Here is a 21279-nt window from a genome sequence, read left to right on the forward strand (position 1 = left end):
TCTAAAAATGTTGAATACCAAAGCTTACCACTATGGTACTTTTGGTACTGCAACAACAAAAGACGAGTCCAGTCTTCATCAGTGTGTTTTCTTCCTGGAAATATTTTAAACGTTGGTTTATCGAGAACATGCAGCAATTAATGTAGGCTAGAAAGACAATACCGCATTGCCCCTCCCCACAGATCATTACAGTCAGCTGTTAAACAAACTGTTCATGAATCCAGGATAAGGACCTTATTCGATGGAAAATCCATCTCTTGCATCTCTGTTCTCTATCTAGCTCGAATGTCTTGTGTAAAAAGGCATTTGTTGTTTCCAGCGCCAAAAGCTCCGTAATGTTGTGATTTAGTACCGTTTGATTTACGAAAATGACTTATACATATCTTGAAAAGAAAACAAATTTAGTTGCATTTAAAACGCTAATTATCATTCTCAAGTTATCGTTGAATACAGAATATCCAATTACAATAACTCAGTATGTTTCTATCAAATTGGGTAATTTATCTACTTACACATTCAGCACATATAAATTTTATTTACTGATCTACGTTTTCAATATCAGTTATTATAAAATTATACTTACAGTAATTGAATATGGTTTGAATATTGTAACAAGTTTGGAAGCTTGTTTTGGTGAAGAAATTATAAATATCACATTATCTGCAATTAGAGGGGTTAGATACTCCACAGCTTGAGATCTATTATATGTAATGTATGCATATGGCAAACCAATATCGACTTCCTTTAGAAATATATAAAATTAACATTAGAATTATTTGAAATTACACACTTTTACTTCTTCATGTTACCTTTCGGTGAATTCTTCCTATTAAACCATTCCACGTGCCATTTTCCAATTTTTTTCCAAAAATAGATTCAATGGGTTGAACAGTTTTTATTCTATAAATTAATTAATTATTTTTATTGTATTTTTTAAAATTTCCCAAAAAGTTTAATGCCATACTTACTTGATATGCCTTAATTTTTCTATTATGATTTGCAATACATTAAATGAAATACTATTTGTAATTTCATTCTTTTCATTAACTTCTGCATGCGGTGGCAACTACATAAAATTGTAATGACACCAATTTATTAATTCAATTACTGGAAAGTATTATTTAATAATGAATAAAAATTACCCGCATTACTGCTAGACGTATGACGGTTTCTTTCATGTTCTGTAAATTATCTAAATAAATACATACATAATTGATTTAGAGTTATGAATTTTCAATAAATTGTATAATTTATTTAATACCTTTAGTAACTAAAATCGACCGTAATCAGTGGAAAAATAATATTGAATAAATGTAGAATTGGGAGTGATAACGTAAGACAGTGCAATCCATGGACTATCTTTCAATTAGAAAAAGCATTCTGGGAGAACTTAAATAACGGTTATGTGAAACACTGGCACCTTTTAAATATTAGATAGGTGAAAAAAGTTCTAAAAACTTCAAGTAAAAGCCCATTATACAGATAATAATTCTGGCAAGATTTATCAGTTTTCTATAGTTTTATCAACTAGACCTGAATCACGAAACTACGGTCCGCGAGGTCAGTTTAACTGGGTACCGTTGCCTCACTATGCCACAAATTAGCTAAAATGTATTTATTTATATGGAAATATCATAGATTGAAGAGAAACTTACTACGAAAAAAATAAAAAAAAGTGTAAGTAAAAATGCCAAACTTGGTCTAATTTGATTTTTGCATCTGACAGTAATATAATGTTTAGATGAATCAGTTAAAAAAATTCGGCTACTTTGTATATCAAGGCTCTTTTTGTATGAGTGCCTGTAATGAAGTTTTTGAGGAAAGCGATTACCATCTTGCTGCAGCCATCATGTTTGTGTATTCGTAAATAAATATATTAGTTTTTTTTATTCTTTTTGTATTGAATGTGCTGTATTCAACAAAATGGTTATACGGCACACGCTCCAGATTCTCTCAATTATCTGGCGCGCTGTTAAAAAGTTTGGTGACCCCTGAACTTGACTAATGCTGCTTAAACTGATTTTTTGTGTAAGTTTGGCCCGCAAACATATTTGATACATCATTTATAAAACACAGAAACCGGCTTTCTTTTTGTAAACGTGAATAGACCTATATAAAAATATTTGTAGTTCACTTTCCATCCAGTTATTTGAAGTTTGGAATCATTCGTTTGCATTTCCTTCCACTGGACGAGTGACAGATATGATGAATTGAACCAAAAAAAAACTTGCTTTTGCGATGACATTTAATTCATGTCAGGTACAATACAAAGTTTGTATTTTGATATCATGTAGTATATATATATATTTATGTGACAATGCAGGAACGCCACCTATGCTTCGGCACCACGGTTTCAATGGGTAGACACCGCGTTTGCAATGAATATTTCGTAAGGACTGACAGCACTGTGTCTTTAAGGACAGACACAGAAACTTTGATGGCCGCTAATTTCGTTTTTGCATGCGAGCGGTTGAGTTTATAGGCTCTCGGAATCGGGATGGAGACGCTGCTACGAATTTAACAACTAATAATACCCGTTTATTTATCGATACTATTTACAATTTGGTACATAGTTAGTGAAGTCACTTAGCAGCTAATTTTAGATATCAATTATAGTCCCTAACCGAGAGAGAAAATTTACAAATCGATCGCACGTTGATAAATACCTTAGTAGTAGTTGATTCCTTGGGGAATCACAGGATCGGCGAATCAAATGGTCCTCCAGGTGATCGGAGGTGGAATTGACAATTCGAAAAGGATGAAAGTGTTTTTATGTGTTCAGAGGGCAGAGGATCGGGTACGCTTGAGCAGTATCCGAAACAGGATCAGGCGCGAACACCACATAAAACCAAACTGACGATGATGGCGATTGCGTTCTTTTTGTATTCGGGGGTTTCTCGTGGGTTTTTTTCACGTCTTCATTAGGAATCATCATACAACAGTTCAATTGTTCAATTTCAATCGTACAGTAGGTTCCGGGTGACACATTCGATGTATCACTTCAAACAAGGAAGAAAGTCTGTGGGAGAAGCTTTAATCATCATCTCTGATTTTTCTCTTTCGAAAAATTTTTGATTAAAATTTTTCGAAATTAAGCCTGGTCTCACATTTAATTGGCAAAAGAAAACACAAACAGTAAGAAAGCTGAAAACTTAACCATTTTTATTTTATAGCTATTTGAAAGGAGTCCGAGATTAAAATGGTTAAGTTTTCAGATCAGCTAAACTTTCGCGGAAAAGCCAGTTCGAATAGCAAGAAGTAGTGTCTTGCAATCTGGTTGGAAACTGTAATTGCATTTTAAGTACATTGAAAAATTTATATCCTGATCTAATCTAATTAATTTCCTACTTCGATCCCGCAAAATTTTCAACAATTTTAACGCAATTGTTCTAGGACACTTGATGTTAATTAGTTAGTTGTTGAAGAGAACTCGATTTTAAAAAATTAGTTACATTCCTGACATTTTTCAATTAAATATAATTTACTAGATTGCAAATGATTAATTGCAGCAACGATTAATTTGAAAAAAACCAGTATAATTTTCAGGATACATTGTTTATACATTTCATAGTTTATTCAATGCAAATTATCATCCTGAACTTTTTTATCAATAAATGTGTAAAAAAAGTTGTTTCATTCATTGCCAGTTGCTTTCTAAAACTATTTGAAAGAAAATAAACGCTACTTTTTGCATTTTGTGGTTAAATGAACGCCAAATTATTAAATAATTCCTCATTTCAAGTATCAATCAATAATTGATAAAAATAATAAACATATATTATCCTTATAGAAAAATAGAATAATAAGATTATTATTAATTAAATCTGTGAATTTTGTACTAGATTATATAGTCTTTATGCTGTACATACAAGGTTAAACATTTTAAATGACTTACCTTCAACTTTAATGAATGAGAGACACAGTATTGAGAAAATTACAACTTGAAATATTCTTATATGCATGAGATATAATACGAGGATTTCTTTTTCCTCTGTAGTGTGTTTCGTGTAGTTGAAGTTTTGTATGAAGACGTATTCTGCATGAAACTTGAAGTCATAATAATGTTTATAAATTTATAATCATAATTTATTAAAATTCAATTACATGCAGAGTAAAGAAATATTGCGTTGTCTCTTTGTTTGGTTTCTGGAACTTTGTATGGTCACGCAACGATAACAGAAGTAAATGGTTAAATGATGTTAATTAGTCAAGAAAATTTTCAATTATAGGAAAACTGGTATATAAGCTTATAAAATTTTATTTCCTTTATAGACCGAAGAATACAAAAATGTTTAACATACTTTAAAGTGAAAATTTAATATAAGTTTAACAGAATGTTGACATTTCGAAAATTAATAAAGTTATGCAAGCCTTTCCTTTTAAAACGTTAAAATTTAAAATATAAATATACTTACGTTTCTACCTTGGGGTATTGGGGTTCTCAACACTCCAGCAGCCAATAAAAGTTAACATAAAAGCTAAATTTTAAAAAATTCAAACACACCTTTAAGTAATTCTAAATAAACCATTAACATACATGCATATCTTTTCCACTGTAAGACGTTAAAAACTTATATTTTGAATACAAAACAAAAAAAATTTCGAAAATTACTGGAGCGAAATCTCTACTTTGAATTCCTAAACTAATTAAAAACGTATTTGTGAAAATCGAATTTAATTAATTTAAGATTATATATTATGAAAGTCATAAACATTAGAAACATTATTTGCATATTTTCATAGAATAGAATTGATTTTTATTACCATTTGTTTATTGTTTAACTTTAAATCGTTTGTATTCTTTCAGCATTTGATAAAAAATTAAATAATTTGCATGTTAAAATTTAATTTCATTACTAATAATTGATACTTCCTTTATAGTTAATTGTAAGGATCAGATCTGTGACAAATAACACGCATCATTATGATTTTAAATTCAATTTTTATCGTCATGTCAACTTCAGATAGCAATAGATAGGATAAATATATTTTCATAAGTTAAAAAATCCTGGATTTTTTAAAACTGTACCAGCTCTTATGAGTTACATTTAAAAAATAACTTTTATATTATTAATCTTAACAAACAAAATTGCCTGTGACTCAATATTATAAAATTTATTATAAAAAAGAAATTTGTACTATCAATTTCTATTATAATATGGAAAAGAGCTTAAATTTAAAATAGTGTTGAATTTTATGTAAAAAAAAAGTTATAAAACCTGGAAACCCAACAAATCTATATGGAAGAATAGGACAGACAGGTGATGAGGGACGAGGCCAGACATATTTGGACAGATCACAACCGTCCAAGTTTCCCTATGCGGTAGGCCTGCATGTTGTCCGCTTGGACATCCGATATACGTACAGTTGTAACTTATGTTGACCAGTTTCTTTTAGTCCCTTCAGTAATCAATTTTCACAAGTCTTAATGTATAGAATGTCTGAAAACAAGGATAGTGCGGCAATTATTATTAGCAACGATGTAGCTAAAAATGATTGCCGGAGAACATTCTATGACAAACTGCTCAATATTTAAGTGCCGAGCCAGCTTTTTAGTTACGCGCCACCGGCGATAAGTTACTAGTGGAAAACAAATTCACTTTCTTATAGCATAGAACAATGCGTTTAAATGCAAACAGAAATGAATATTTACAGTAGCATATACCAATAATTTAAGAAATTACTGCATAATAATTTAATGTAATTATAAAATATGTCAAAATATTTTACTTTTTAAAAGAAATAACACGCTTATAATGAAATAAATATTAAATTCAGAATTTGCACGCCGAGATATTTATTACACAATAGAATAAAGTATACAACATTTATCATAAACATAACATGAAATTATTAGGAACAAATTTATATTTTATCAATCAAAAACTACATGTACATTTATTGTAAAATTAATATTCAGATCCTCTTAACTACGTGCGATTTTTCACAAAGTTTATGAGAATTTACTACAGAAAGAATAGCAAGTGAGACAAATTTCATTTACTAATTTAACAGTATCAGATATACATATTACTTTAATAAAAACATAAGAAAATAAATTACATTAAAAATATAAGTTCATTTTAACACTTTCCCTGATAGTATTATATTTAATCATTAATTCAATTATTAAGAAAATTATGGAGATTCCATATCCAGAAAGTAAGAGAATGAAAGCACTCATTAAATCTTCAATGGACAACGAATGAACGAAGTTTTCGTCTACTAATTCCGAATCAGGTAAAGCATCCTTCAAAATTTTCGTAAAAATTCCACTCTCAAGACACCGTTTAATTCTGAAAATACATGAAAACTGCATTTTATAATCAAATAAAATAAGTTAAAACTCATTAAAATATTAAAAGAGCATTATTTCATAAAAGGTATTACAGGAGAGGATAACATGTCATAATTTTTTCTTAAGAAAATGGTAAAATTAACTGGATGTTAAAAATAATACAAGACTTTTGTTTATTGGACGAAAATGAGGGTACCGAGGAGGGACGACGAGGTCAGACCTCTGTTTAATTTCGGCAACAAGTCGGAGTGACTTGCCCACGTGTCAGGGATGGCTTATTTGCCGGTAGGGATCCCGTAGGGACGGGACTACTTTTTATCCGGTGGAGTGTAGGAGGGAAGGTGGAGTCGTGGTAAGGCGATAAGCGAATATTCGAGCAAACAAGACACCATTTAACAGGATAACAACGATTTAATGGAAAACAAAATATACGTTACAAAAATCTGACATAAAAGGGGTGACATATAAAAAAAGCTATATATCCCTATCACGCGAGGGAGAGAGAGAGTTCACATAAATGGGTTCCATACCTCTTGGACAATCAGTAATTCAAATATGCTGTTCGTCACGATGATCGAATATTCCTTTCTAGGGAAGGGTCAGTGGCACTTGAGGCACAATAGTCAAATATATTCCGTAGGCACAAAGGGTAAGATCGCGACTCGAACTAAATCGATGATAGACTCCCCAGAGGGGGGAAGGAAGCATCTTATATAGCTTTTTGCTGGGAAATTTGGTCACGTGCATGTGCTTAGACCATGGGTGTTCCCGGGATTGGAAACAATACGGCGAATTCGGGCGCTAACTATAAACTTAAGTTGCAAGATGATCTGTGCTCAGCGTAAGAACAATAGATAGTTGACAGTTATACGACCGGGGACGCATATTTTCTCATCCAGGACCGTTTTTAGACAGGATGTTTATATGCAGGACAGTTTTTATCAGGATGTTTATAATAGGAAAATTTTCGATTCGATATAGGGAACAATTTTATTATAATTCGTTTTATATTCGGCTTATATCCGGATATAAGAAAGGGGTAATTATTAATTCGGATATAATTTATTATAATTTTGTGTCAAGGGGATTTCCAAATCTCACAAAAATTACATTAAATAAATTGGCTTTGATAAGAATTGAATTGTATTCAGAAGTTGTAATGATTCACAAAAGTGCATTGAAACAAAACTTTTATTACTAAACGCTTCTTTACTCTCGACATTAGAAATATCAACAAGAGAGTTGTTAAAAGTATTAAATATTCCAGAAATTTTCAAAATGCAAGAAAAATTCCAAAATTTTTCATAACTTTCCAGAACCTTTTCGAATCAATTTTTTTTTTCATCTTGCAGTTGCATGTTTTTATTTCTTGAATGTTTTATATCGGTTGGAAGCATTCAAATTAATGTTTGGAAATAAAATATTTTCATGGTGATAAAGTAAATAACTTCTAACTTTTTTACTGAATTTTCATCCATTCAAATATTCTAATATTTTATTACTATTGACATCAGAAAACATTCTATCACTCAGCACGATTCTCTCACTATTACATGTGAAAAATCAAGCCTGATAATATCTATAAAAAGATTTAAAAAACTATTTAATAAATAATCGGAAAACTAAAGAAATTTAAATTCAAACACAATGCCGGGCTGAAATTTTCATCGTATTTTTTTGTTTATTTAATTTGAAACACATGCTCTCCATTTCAAATTACTAGTGACTTGCCCCTGTACGTTATACTTTTCCTGTTAGCAATAAATTTACGCCAGTCATCTCTCTATCTCCTTTCAAAAGAAAATATTTTAATTGAAATAACATGACCAGTGGCGGATATAGGTTTTTCAGAGCCAAGGGCATATTGAAGTCCAATGGGACCCAATTTTTGTTAAATTCAGATTCTTTATTTGGGGTGTAAAATTCATTTTTAATATCATCAAAATCAAAGTTATTTATTTATAAAATTGTGTTGAATGACAAATTTTATATCTTATATGAGAACCGTAAGAAGTAAAGAATTATTACTGACCAATTACGTTACATTGATTACAATAAAACAGATAATACTATAAATTATCATTATTATTGAACTATTAATATTAACTAATTTTTACGATAAAAGTTCATTGTTAATGAAAAAGTATTAAACATTTATGATAATAAGTCAACTTTGGTAGGCCCTTAACACTTGGGAGCCCAGGGCTTGAGTCCTATTAGTCTCTATGTAGATTTGCCCCTGAACGTGACTTATGTTAAAACCAGATGTTCTTATTTAGTTACTACGCGTCTACCTCTTCTAATCGTTGTATATTTTATCTCAACTCCGTTCTTGAGATTAACAGGAGACGGAAGGACTGACCAACAAACAACAGTGAGAATTTGCAAGTCTACAGGTTTTAAACCTGAAGCCCAAAAACACATTTTTAAGATGAATACGATCAACGATCTTTACACATCCAAGAAAAATATATGAACAATTTTAAATATTAATGAATAGAACACAGAGAGAGATTAGGCTATAATCCAGGTTCTGTTTAACCTCCTAACTTAATCGAAATAATACACCAATATTGCCATAGTCGAATTCTACAAATAGTACTCGATGAATATTTCTTTCTAGCCATTAGTACTGTATTTGAATTTTGGTGACATTTGTATTTTTAATTTTTATTATTCTGTAATGTTGTAATTTTTGTAATACTTTACGTAATTTTTTGAGATGTAGGGAGGCAATGACTCTCGGCTGCTTTTCCATGTCTACGTGCATAAAATTGAGTATTGTGTAAACGATTTTTTAAATAATTAATATTATATTGTAATATGTCAATGTTAATATTATCTCATAATAAAAATTACTTGAAATATTAGAATAATATCGATACTTACATTTTGTTAAATGCTTCTTTGTGTTTAAAGTTCTTTCTTATTGGAATCGCACCCACGTGATACAAAAGATAATCTGTAGAAATAGCAAAGTTCTTTTCTCCCATGAATTTTTGCATGATATTTAGTACAGTGAAAGGAGCAAAAAGGCAAAATTTCTCTCTAATAACTTTTTCCATTCCTTTGGTAAAAGTACAGAAACTTTTATCTGGATGTTTTTTCATGTAATCCCCAAATATTTTCACTGTTTTTGACTTTCCTTCCTGTAAACAGTAAGACCTATTTACAATTTGAAAAAATAGCCTTCAGTAGGTTGTGGTTCATTTTAATATACTTTGTTGTACTATTTTTATATAGTATATTTTACATGAAACACACACATAACTGAATGTTAGAAGAATTATTCATTATGAAATTGCATATATCTCTGAAATTATAATGCTCCAGTTTTTGTTTTATTTAAACATTTTCAGAAATGTAAGTGATTTTTTCAAATATAAATTAAAACAATATATAAATTTTCAAATGTTTTTTCCTGCACTCAAAGAGATTATTTTTCATGCCTATTATGTCATGCCAATTATGGATTCAACCAGACTCACAATAGAATAAACAGATAATAAGTATTGTATTTCCTATTAACATTTACCATACAATTAAAGTTTTCTAATACATATAATACATACTGATTTCTTTTATGTGTAATAATAAAAATAGACGTATACAATATTAAGCAGTAATAATGTTATACTTTACCTATTCTACTCTGATATCCTGCGCTAACATATTTAAATAACAGAAATTCGAAACTGTTCCATAATTGAAATATCGTGATTATCGTAAATACAGTATATTCGATTACTTTTTCTCCATAGTAAGACGATCTAATTAGTTCCACTTTTAGAACAGGTGTAACTATAAAAGACTAAATATAAACAGTTCAACTATAAAACAATCCTTTCAGAAGTTTATGTATCCAATAGTGAAAAGATTCATCAATACTCTCTGTTTTTCAGATACACTTAAGTAAATTTTATAATCACAAGATCAGTCTATAATTTGTACTTTTGGAATTAAGTCTTAAAAAGTAATCGTAAGAGATAAGTTGTTTAGTTACTCAGTTATTTCGCAATTTCAATATTTTACATACTTACCAAAAAAAATTCTTCTAGTGCTGAATTTTTCACTGTTCCGCAAAAGTATTCACCATTTTTCACTGCAGTAATTAATTCTTCAATTGTTGTTGGTACTTTCTCATACAAGGGATATGTTAGAAATGAGAATAACACACCTCCATAAGCAGACACCAAGACAGTTATTGCCAAGAACCAAACTGCAATTGTAATTCTCGTACTTGTTTTCTTTAACGTATTTATAATCGCACCTAAACATTTGCAATATATATCATTTCACAGTTATACTAATTTACAATTTAGCATTCAAAAGTTAACATTTGATAATAAATCTTAACTATGACGATATAAATTTATATTATCAAACAACTTATAAATGCTTAATGAAAACATTTGTACAGAATTGTTGCAAATGAAAACTGATAATTTAGATTAAAAAAATTTAGTTTTCGACAATGATTACTTGTCAATAGGAGGTTAAGACAATACAAAATAAAGTATATATAAAAATAATACATATCTCTATATTATTCAATATATTCAATAATTCAATAATTCAATACTTATATTCAATAATTACCTTGTGATGTTAAACTATGGAACAAAAACCAGGTTATTTTGTTAATCGATGATAATGTCTTATTTTGAAGTAAATAAAGTGTCATTCCAATTGATATAACCGAAAAGAATACGCAAGTCCATGTCTAGAAGATAAAAATATTAAACGTTTTAAATATTGAAAGTAACTTCTCTAAAATAATTGTATTAGATATAAATTAAAATCAATATTCCGAAATAATGTAAATTTTTATCTATAACGCGAAACAAAATCTATTATATGATGTATATTAATTGATAAAATAATTAGGTACTAGCAAATGTCTCTAACCTCTGAACCAGGGACTCTTACACGAACATAAAAAATGTCTTTTTTTCCGAACGTGGCTTTTTTTGAGGATTTTTCTATCACTTGTAATAGGAAATGTTTATCAAAAAGTGGATGCTGTTTACACATGGCCATTTTCTTATGGCTTGATTTGAACAAAATGATCTTTTATTTAATTCAAGCCATAAAAAGTGCAATTAATTAATAGTTACTCGCGAGAAATTCGTGAACTACTCCTGTAAATTTTACATATTATAATAATTAAAGGTGTGTATAAAATGACTAATTTACAAACAGTAGTTAATGTTTAAAGGTTTCTAGTATTATTTAATCTTTGAAGAAATTATCTGTATTCTTTATTACCGAAGACCTCAGAAAACATGTTATCTCAAGTTTCAAGTTTCTCGTATAATACTGTTCAGACCTGAATTTTTGCTGAACATAACACAAGTCATACGTAATTAAGTATAGTACAGGATAAAAGGCCTGTCAATGGAAAATTAGTGGTCACGAGTGTTTAAATCTTACTTGCCCGATTTGTGAATTAATTCAACATAAAAACTATTTTAATGTGTCTATCCTCCATGTTATTTAATTATTTTTAAATTTAATATTTAAATGTATATACTTGCTTCGAATGAGAATGGCTTAATTACAGAAGAAAACTTAGAAACTTGTTTAGGAGAAGAAACCACAAATGTTAAAGGATCAAAAAGTACTTCTTGAAGATAATCCACTGACTGAAGTCTATCAAGAGTGACAAAGAGATAAGGCAAACCAATATCCACACTCTGAAACAAATAGAATAACTTTAATTGTAATATATTTATATCACGATTAAATATTAAGTTACCTTTCTTTGTATTCTTCCAATTAAGCCACTCCAAGAGCCATTTTTTAGTTTCATTCCTAATTTAGATTCAACTGGTTGAACAGTTTCGAATCTATAAATAAATTTCTTTGTAGTTAAACAATATCCTATATATAAATAATTTTAAAACAACTTACTTTATATACTTCAATTTTTCTGCTATCAATTTTAATAAATCAAATGAGATTCCTCCCACAATATTCTTTTTGCTGTCCAGTAATACATGTGGATAAATCTACATAGTGTATGAATAATAAAGGAATTATCAATTTTTATTTACCATATGTACATAAAAATTTCATCTTACCGGAACTGCAGTAATATATACTTTTGTAAGATTTTTAAACGTTGAATTATCTAAGTAAGTAAATAAACGTAATTAGATTTTTATGATGAATATTAATTTCAAATATGCAATAAATATGGGAATACAGGGTGCTTCAAAAAGTTATAAGAAAAAGATATGCAAGTCATAGTGACAAGCAATGTGTTAACTTTTTTTAACTCAGTGAGCACATACTGAGTTATTCCGGGATGCCCATTATGGGTTAAAGTCACAACGGGTTGGCCCGACGTGATGAACGGGATCCATATTCAGAGAGTTTTCTGACCCCCAAATATCTCTAGAAACAATTAAGTCTCGACTACTTCCACGTTATGGAGAACCACATAGAGAACAACCTACCACGACAAATCCTGAGTAATAAGTTATTTCAGTATTTCTGTTAACATCTTTTGAAACATCCTGTATAATAAAATAGTAAAGTAATTTATATTAATTTTACATACATTTTAATATGAAATCTGATAAGAACTACATCGCATTACGTATACTTTTCACTAGGTATTACGTTATAATTAACAATTTTAACCTATCTTAAAGATAATCTGTAATTTATTTTTTTGGTAATAAAATTTTTGATGAAAAAAGTTCTAAATAAAAATATTTAGTGAGAGCTTTATTCTTTTAACACTGGCGTAGATTATAGAAATTAAATAGTTATAAAACATGTTTAATGTTAATATATATTTATAAACAATTGATATAAAGTACTTTGTTCTTTCTGAATTAATTAAAATTGTATATGTTCTTTAATCATAATTTGTTTTCAAGTCCGAACAAATTACAAAAAATGTATTGATAAATTTAAATGATTAAAATAAATATAATAATTTATATAAGAAATAATGAAATTGAAAATGAAATGAGAAATTAATGGAAGGTCATGTGAAATAACACTAAAGGGTTGGAGTTAATATCTATTAAAAGTTTAATATAACAAATACTTACCATGTGCTTTCACACATGCTACTATTGCTGGTAGCAATGCAATTAAAATGAAGAATTTCATTTCTACTTCATAGAGTTTTTAACTGAATTGTTGGAGCTAATACCTGCTTTCTTCTACTTAACTGTTACTTTCCATAAAAATTATCATGAAGAAGTTTGAAAAATATTTATATATTTATAATGTACTTATCGCAAGCAATTAATAAAATAAGAAAATAAGGTAAAGTTTTGTTTTCGCTGTCAATTATATTAATGGCATAATATGTACACATCAAATAGTTTACTGACATAATATAACAATTTATATATTGCCCAACATGTAAAAGATAATTAAAATCGATAGAAAAATTATGTACATCATTTTAAGTAAGTAAATATTAATTTTAAAAGACACTTCAATGTGTTCATAATTAGTATGTGAAAAAACTAGTTTAATCAATATTCTTAAACATTTGAATATAAGAAAATTCAGTAATTTTTATATTAATATTAATACTTAAATGTAAATGTTATTTCTGTTAAAAACAGAAATAACATTTACAGCATTTGCAGCATTTACCAGTAAAATTAGTTTAAGGGAATTTGAAGAAAAAACAAGAGTTGGATGAAGCTACTCTTCGTGTTACTGATTGAAGTGTTTATAAACCTCATTTCAAATGTCGTTGTTTTCGAAGTATTGCATAACGACAAAGAAAGTTAACTGTCTGAATGTGTATAATAATGCGTTTTACTCGTATTTTAAGTAATTATCAGATAACGTAATGTAAATAGGAAAAGACCTTATCTGGAGAGATTTATAGTGTTTGAAATTGCCTAGGAGTTCACTATTCCCTAAATGTACTCGGTTTTCCTTATAATTGTGGTTGCGCCGGGAGGTGGACGGAGTCGCACCTGCTTTTTCTCGGCTAACAGGTCAGTGAGACCTGCCCACGTCAAGATGGCGGCTCGGTTTTGTTACCCGTCACGCGTTACGCGAGTGAGAGTGAGAAAGAGGATGGGTCCGACGGTAGAGCGGCGGCGATACTCGAATAAAGGACATTAACAACGTATAATAACAACAACAACATTTTATTTAGACTAAAGCTACAGATACAGATACAGATTAGGGGCGAGCTACTATCGCCTAAGTTCGGATAAGCGGAGGGAGAGTTTACACGATTTTGGGGAAGTCATACCTTTTAATCCGAGTTGATCTTGCTACCAGTTAAAGTATCCTCGGCAAGGTATTCCTTCGTTCGATGTCGGGTTCCCTCGAGACTTGGGACGCACACATACTGTCAAATCGGCACTACGTAACCGACCTGGAGTCGATCGGACAGACACTATGTAACCGACTTCGAGTCAATCGGACGGACACTATGTAACCGACCTCCTTTCTCTCTTTCGTCGCCCCTTTATCTACTCGGTCACGTTCCTCTCCTTCACCAACCAGCACTATTCGAATTTTGTTCCTCATGATTCATGTTTTCTCCGTGGGAACCGAACAATAAAACATTTTATTGCTAGCGTTTGGTTCCGGCGGGTTCGAATTTTCACATAATACTCCAATACGCAGATCTTGAACATGGTAATTTAAACATGTAGTAACTTAAAGTTTCAGATGTATATATTTTTTGCTTTTTCATAAATTATAATAAAGTTTTTAGTTAATATATGTTTAAATAAATCATAATTTATTTCTTTGTTCTTTTCTTTGACGAATTTTGGTCACTTTTTAGCTACATGAAATTTTCCATGTACTGTTCGCTGGTTTTTTCTAGATGTTATTTGAAGAAAAATTTAAAGAAATAACCATTAAACTATTTTCAGACATAAACAGTTGTCTTTATCTTTGTTGATTTTATACTTTGCTATTGTATCATATTAAACTTGTTTTTTTTTAAAAAATCGTGAAATATATTAATGTACATTTATTTAAAATTCAAAAAGGTCGTGTCACATGAAATGTTTTATGTTTGATAAAAATGAAAAATCTTTAGATAAAATTACTTTGTCAGATCAAATAGCAAGTGACTCACTGTGAGAAACCAAAAATTACTTTTGTCTTATCTAGAAAAATACAATAGCACCAATAACGTATTAATGAAATATATTCTATACAGTAATTGTACGAAAAATTAAGTAATAGTACAAGATATGTTCTAATCATGAATTCGCAGATTATAATCATCTAAACAGTAAATTTTGTAAAGTTGATTGTATCAGGTAAAAAAAAAAATGAAAAAACTAATAAATTATCGCTGGTCACTTACAGTGGTGCTAAAACATTATGAACAAGAATGTGGAATATTACATAAATTTGTAGTGCACACTTACCAATCGCGTGCAAAAAATCAAAACCTGAATATGAATTTTTCAAGCATATGGCTCTATGCTTATATTCTTCACATACATCTAAAATAATATTCATATTCGACACATAATTTCATCCGTAATTGAATAATAATTCACTGAAATTTTTCTGAAAACTACAGTATGTGTTATTCTCTAGAGTTGAAACTTATTTTCTGTTAATTGATACAATTGTACAACGAATATATTATGACAAAATTATAAAAAATAACAGAAGATAAGAAAAGGCGCATTACTTCACCTTTCATATTTTCTATGTTATTTTTTTATAGAAATCTTGATGTTAAATTATTCTAGGAGATGAAATATATCAAGATAAAAGAACTTTTTTGAAAATTATTATTCGAATTTGGCTGCTGGTGTCGACCGTACTTATATCAGCATAGAGTGGTGTCTTCTTTTCCTACATGACTTTTCCCGCTTATGAAGAATACCGAAAACAATTGAAGAACTCTCAAATGCAGTTAAGAATCATGAATATTCTTGTGGAACTCTACCAAATTCAGCTTTACAGACAATCGTAATGGTAAATTTCTTCAATATATTTTTAATTTTACATTTTGTATTAGAAAGTGTACATACGTTAATTTACATAACTAAGTGAGATTATGTGGGTAATAAAATAGGGTATTTAAGGTAATTATAACAATATTTACATGTTTGAAAACAAAATTAATATAAGCTAATAAAACAAGTTTCTGATGGTTTTTATTATTATAGGATGCCCACAAAGGTATGGTCAGTATTTTAGGTGATTACATAAGAAATAATCCAGATAAGAGCTTTCCCACTATAAACGAAGGAATTAAATATACTCTACAACATAAACCTGCATACATTATATCTGACCGTGTTGTGCTTGCGTTAACGATTGAAAAGAAAGCATCATTAGTAATTTCAGAGGAATCTTTTTCAACTTATACAATAATATATCCCATGAATAAGCACTTTAAATTTAAAAAAGAATTTAATAAAATGAAAGTAAGTAGTTTCAAATTATTAAAAAGTTTCGACTATTTAAATGTAAACATTTTAAGTTTAATATATTTCATTACTTTTATTTGTACACTCTGTTAATTTTTTCATATATTATTACCCCATATATCGTTGCTTGTATGTACTGTACATAAAATTGATATTTGAATTATTTCCACGCATTTCAAACATTTACGAAGTAGAGTAGAGATTATGAGTTTATATCTTTCTTTTCTGCTTTATAATTTTTATTCTGACAATTTACTAATATGCACTAATATTATTCGATGCTTGACCAGAAGCAGTCTGAAAGAATGAAGAAATTTTTATGAATCTCCTGAAAATAGTAACATTCTGTTCAGAGAAAAACAGAAAAATTGTTTTAATTTATTTTAAGAATGTAAAAACATTCCTATTTTTTAGTTAAATCAGTTAGGAGTAGTCTATAATTAGTTTCTCATATACTTTTACATTACTTAATAACGTTATGAGCTAAAGGAATACAAGTACCTACCTGTATCAAAATGATCTGAGAGTGACATGGCAAAAACAAGATTATACACCAAACAATAATTTCAGTAATTCGTAAGAAAAAATTTAAGGAATTTAATATCAAAACGAATTGAAAACGCTTGCACAAAAATCATTAGCATTATAACTGTTATCTTTATTTGGAGTACTATGTCCTAGTGAGCTTACCGATTAATATTTTGGTCGAAAAATTCAGCAACAAGTTTCATAACTTTCCCTGCAACTTTTCGTTGCACATTATGTTATGATTTTTTATTTGAAAATTTTTATTTTCATCTTTTTAAAATGGCGAAAAGCTTAATTTTCAGATAGAAATGGGTTTTATAAAAAATTTTCAATGCTAATTACAAGTAAACTTGTTATTAAGTTTGACTTTACTGGAGATACCTTTTTTTTCGTTCCATCTTTCTCGACTATTCACTACCAACATTTAACAGCATTAGTTCCCCGAATAAGCATACCTCTCCATAAAATGTATGAAATTTTCCACAAAATGTACAGGATTTCATAAGTTTCGAAGAGGGTGAACAAAATCGTTGACACATGAACTCACTTAAACACACACAAACTAACGTTTATACTGTACACGCATATCTTTCAAGATTTCTTGAACAATTGCCATACTTCAATATCACAGGCGTAAAAGTGAAAATTACCATGACAACCATGACAATCATGTGATGATATTTCCTTCATGAAAGGTTTTATTAGAATGTTTGTTAAACCACAAATCATATTTTATATCCATTTTTGATTTAGTTTTTACGTTACCACTGTTATTGTACATTCTAATGTGCTAACGTGTACTTTTACAGATAAATCTAGAATCAGTTTTTGGACTTTTCACTTGAAGTGATTCGTAAATATATTCATAATTCGAATGAAAAATATATTTGTAATGTTAAATTAGAATGATGGGTTATGACAACGAAACTTCTAAACATGAATTTTTATAGGTAAACTTCCTTCTGTTTTTATATTTTACACGTGAAAACAATCCGGAAAATGCACACACTTATCTGAACCTACATGTATTTGCGAAGTGACGTTAAAAATTACAACAGTTTCACAATTGGCGTCCGTTTCGGTACACTGATGTCATAACGTAAAGTTCAAATTGTTTGTATTTCACAGACTTGTCCGCCAAGAAGACACCTTATGACAGAAAAGCAGTTGTCTAGCCGTAGTACTTTCTTCGGTGATCACAAAATGCTTAGCGAGACAGATCTAACTCAAATTTCCCGTTTCCTGGTCGACATTATATAGTCGTCGATAACTGACGGCCAATCAATCAGCAGCTTTGCCGGTCACTGCTTTATTCCAGGTCTGCCACATGGCGTAATGTTTCTGCTAACCGTCTCTTCCTTGAGACTCATGCCTCTGCAACTCAAATTTAACCAATCTTGTTCTTCCAAGATCTCTCCCTGGTAGCATGCTTTACCAGTAAAAATTGACAAATTGTGTCATTACACGATAACATCACGACACCTCCCCAACGAGGATCAAACTCAGCTCCCTTCAGCCTGTTTGAAACCCAATGTTCTATATTCACAACATTATGGAGTAAAGTCTGTCAGAAACACGAACGATCTATCTATTTTCTGGAACGTCCAAGAGGACAATTCCCATTTACGCACAGAGATGCCAGAAGTCTCCTCGAGCTCATATCATGCCCCGTCGTTCCGCGAGACCAGGCTTCATCAACCCACTCTCTTGGAGGGCGCAGGTGGTGCCATTGGCACTTTCTTCTTGCTTTCTCACAATCATTGACCGTCTCTCTGCCTACTTTCTCATGAGAATCCAATTTTACACAACATTGAATTATATCATTTTATAATTGGAATTTGAGAATTTTGCTTTACACAAAAGATTGTTGTATTATTGTAAGATTTTTTCTTGTTTTTAATGCTGTATTTCTATTACTACGCTTATTTTAGTTTTTTCTCGAAGCCAGGGCTCATAGTCTTTGTGTGTATTAGACACAAAGAAAAACATTAAGCCAAATTCTTTAACCGTTTATTTAATCCTCCAAATTAATCATTGTTCCTCATTATATTACATCAAAACTACTTCATTAATAAAATGCATTAAAAAATTTTTGCTTGTGTATTTTTTCTGTCCTGATTAACGTTCAATTCGTTCCATTTCTACTAGGCAATGTTTAATAAATTTCCACAGAACATTAAAATAAATGGTTATAATATAAAAGTAAATTTTGCATCTGTTTGCTAAAGGTCTACTGTATTTCACGGAATTTTTCATCTTTAATATCGATTAAAAGTTTGGAACAATTTCTTTTCCTGTACTAGTTTTGAAACGTTTTTAAGTAAAGACCAATCATCTCTCAAATAATTTTTTCTAAAACTTCATTCAAATGACAGCCATTAATAATTATATTTGTAAATTTATGTTTACTGATCTATAAAAACCGTACAATTTTATAAATTACTACGTGAATTTAATGAGTTCTGGAAATTTAAAAAATTATATATTAAAAATATTTTTGACAAATAGTAAATAATATAGCATAAAATTAAATTGAGATTTTAATTTTTCTTTGATGTAGCATTGGAGAATTAGTAGATAATGGCGTATATGAGAAATTGAAACAGAATGATTTGCGTACGAAGAGAAGCAGCAACGAAGAAACTAATACTTCACTTAGTATCGAAGACATTAGTAGCGCCTTGATATTATTGTTCTGTGAATATATTATCTCTTTTATAATCTTAATCGTTGAAAAACTATTTAAAAAAACTAATTTTAATTACTTTGTGAAAAAATAAGAAAATATCAATATCTCGAAAATTAAACGCAGTATTTCTATGAACATATTAAAGCTACAATTCAAATTGCACCAGGAACAAACGTTCATTCTCAGTTAAACTAATTATCATATTCTTAATTATGTCACAATATATAAAAAGTTATTAGATATTACATTTTATTATTGTGAAGATGATTCACCTACGTGCTATTGTTCAAACGAAATAAAATTAATAGAGTTAGTTACCTCTCCATTAAAGGCAGCCAGAAACCTTCTGGCAATTACTTTTCCAGAATAAAGATAATTCTTTTTCAGAATTATCTTCTGAAAAAGATAATTCAGAAGATAATTCTGAATTATCACAAAACAAATAGACAAACCAATCGCATTGTCTATTTGATAGAATAAAATAATGCAACACGTAAACAATATGTACAGGCAACATGAATAAATAAATAAATAAATAAATTATACATCTAAATCTCCCGATGTGAATAAATACAGTAAAAGATGCTTTTGTAGATCCGGTCGTCATATTACCTGATTGTTCACGATTTTACTGAAACAACCACGCGGCGCTAAGAACTGTTACAAGAACGTTTCAATCAACTGCACACTGTACTCCAAATTTTAAGTATTTATTCTTACTGTTATAATTGGACTAAGCTTATTTTCTTCTACAAATTTTAAACTAAGCTAAGCACAAATCTACCAAAAGATAATAACTCGCAGAAGTTCGAATGTAAAACTGGTCCCTATAGAAAAGTTTCAAACGTGAAGATACCCAGAACATCTTCACTTGGCTAAGTGTTACTGGAATAAAACTCTCATACTATGTTTAGTGGTTTTATGAGTATTTATTGGAAATTGAATCAAATTAATTCACTTTAATTATACACCATTGAGTTACGGTTTATAACATGAAATCTCTTTATTACTTAATTATTACTGAATTATATTGAATTTAACCGAAATTGTAGAAACTTTTTCTAATCACTTCTGCTTAATAGTTATTGAATACAGAAGAATTTGTCTTTATTTTTATGGTGAGTTTTTGGTTTCAACTATATTACATTCAACAGTCAGCTAATTTAAAATTTTGCTATCATATGATAATAAAAACGATATGAACAGAAATAGCTTCTATTTTTATATGCTTCATATCTTGATACCATTTATAATGCAATTTATTATTTCTTATCTGTATATTTATTCATGCACAAATAAATAATTTCAAAGATTAAATTTATATCACATAAGTAGTAGTCATTCGATAACTTTTGGGGAAT

General features: G+C 29.4%; 1 protein-coding gene across 1 annotated transcript in view; it reads right to left on the minus strand.

The window, feature by feature from the left end:
• LOC136979482 (uncharacterized) overlaps window positions 1–13426 on the minus strand; it is a 120900-nt gene extending 107474 nt beyond the window's left edge. The window contains exons 1-11 of the mRNA XM_067275489.1: window positions 13366–13426; window positions 12382–12431; window positions 12212–12309; window positions 12057–12147; window positions 11832–11994; window positions 10339–10517; window positions 3896–4046; window positions 1143–1192; window positions 969–1066; window positions 810–900; window positions 584–742 (exon numbers count right to left, since the gene is read on the minus strand). Coding sequence (XP_067131590.1) covers window positions 584–742; window positions 810–900; window positions 969–1066; window positions 1143–1192; window positions 3896–4046; window positions 10339–10517; window positions 11832–11994; window positions 12057–12147; window positions 12212–12309; window positions 12382–12431; window positions 13366–13426 — 1191 coding nt within the window. The remainder of the gene's footprint in view (window positions 1–583; window positions 743–809; window positions 901–968; window positions 1067–1142; window positions 1193–3895; window positions 4047–10338; window positions 10518–11831; window positions 11995–12056; window positions 12148–12211; window positions 12310–12381; window positions 12432–13365) is intronic.
• Window positions 13427–21279: the final 7853 nt, after the last annotated feature.

The sequence above is a fragment of the Centruroides vittatus genome, unplaced genomic scaffold (assembly GCF_030686945.1).
Source record: "Centruroides vittatus isolate TY-2023 unplaced genomic scaffold, ASM3068694v2 contig_628, whole genome shotgun sequence".
NCBI classification, from domain to species: domain Eukaryota; kingdom Metazoa; phylum Arthropoda; class Arachnida; order Scorpiones; family Buthidae; genus Centruroides; species Centruroides vittatus.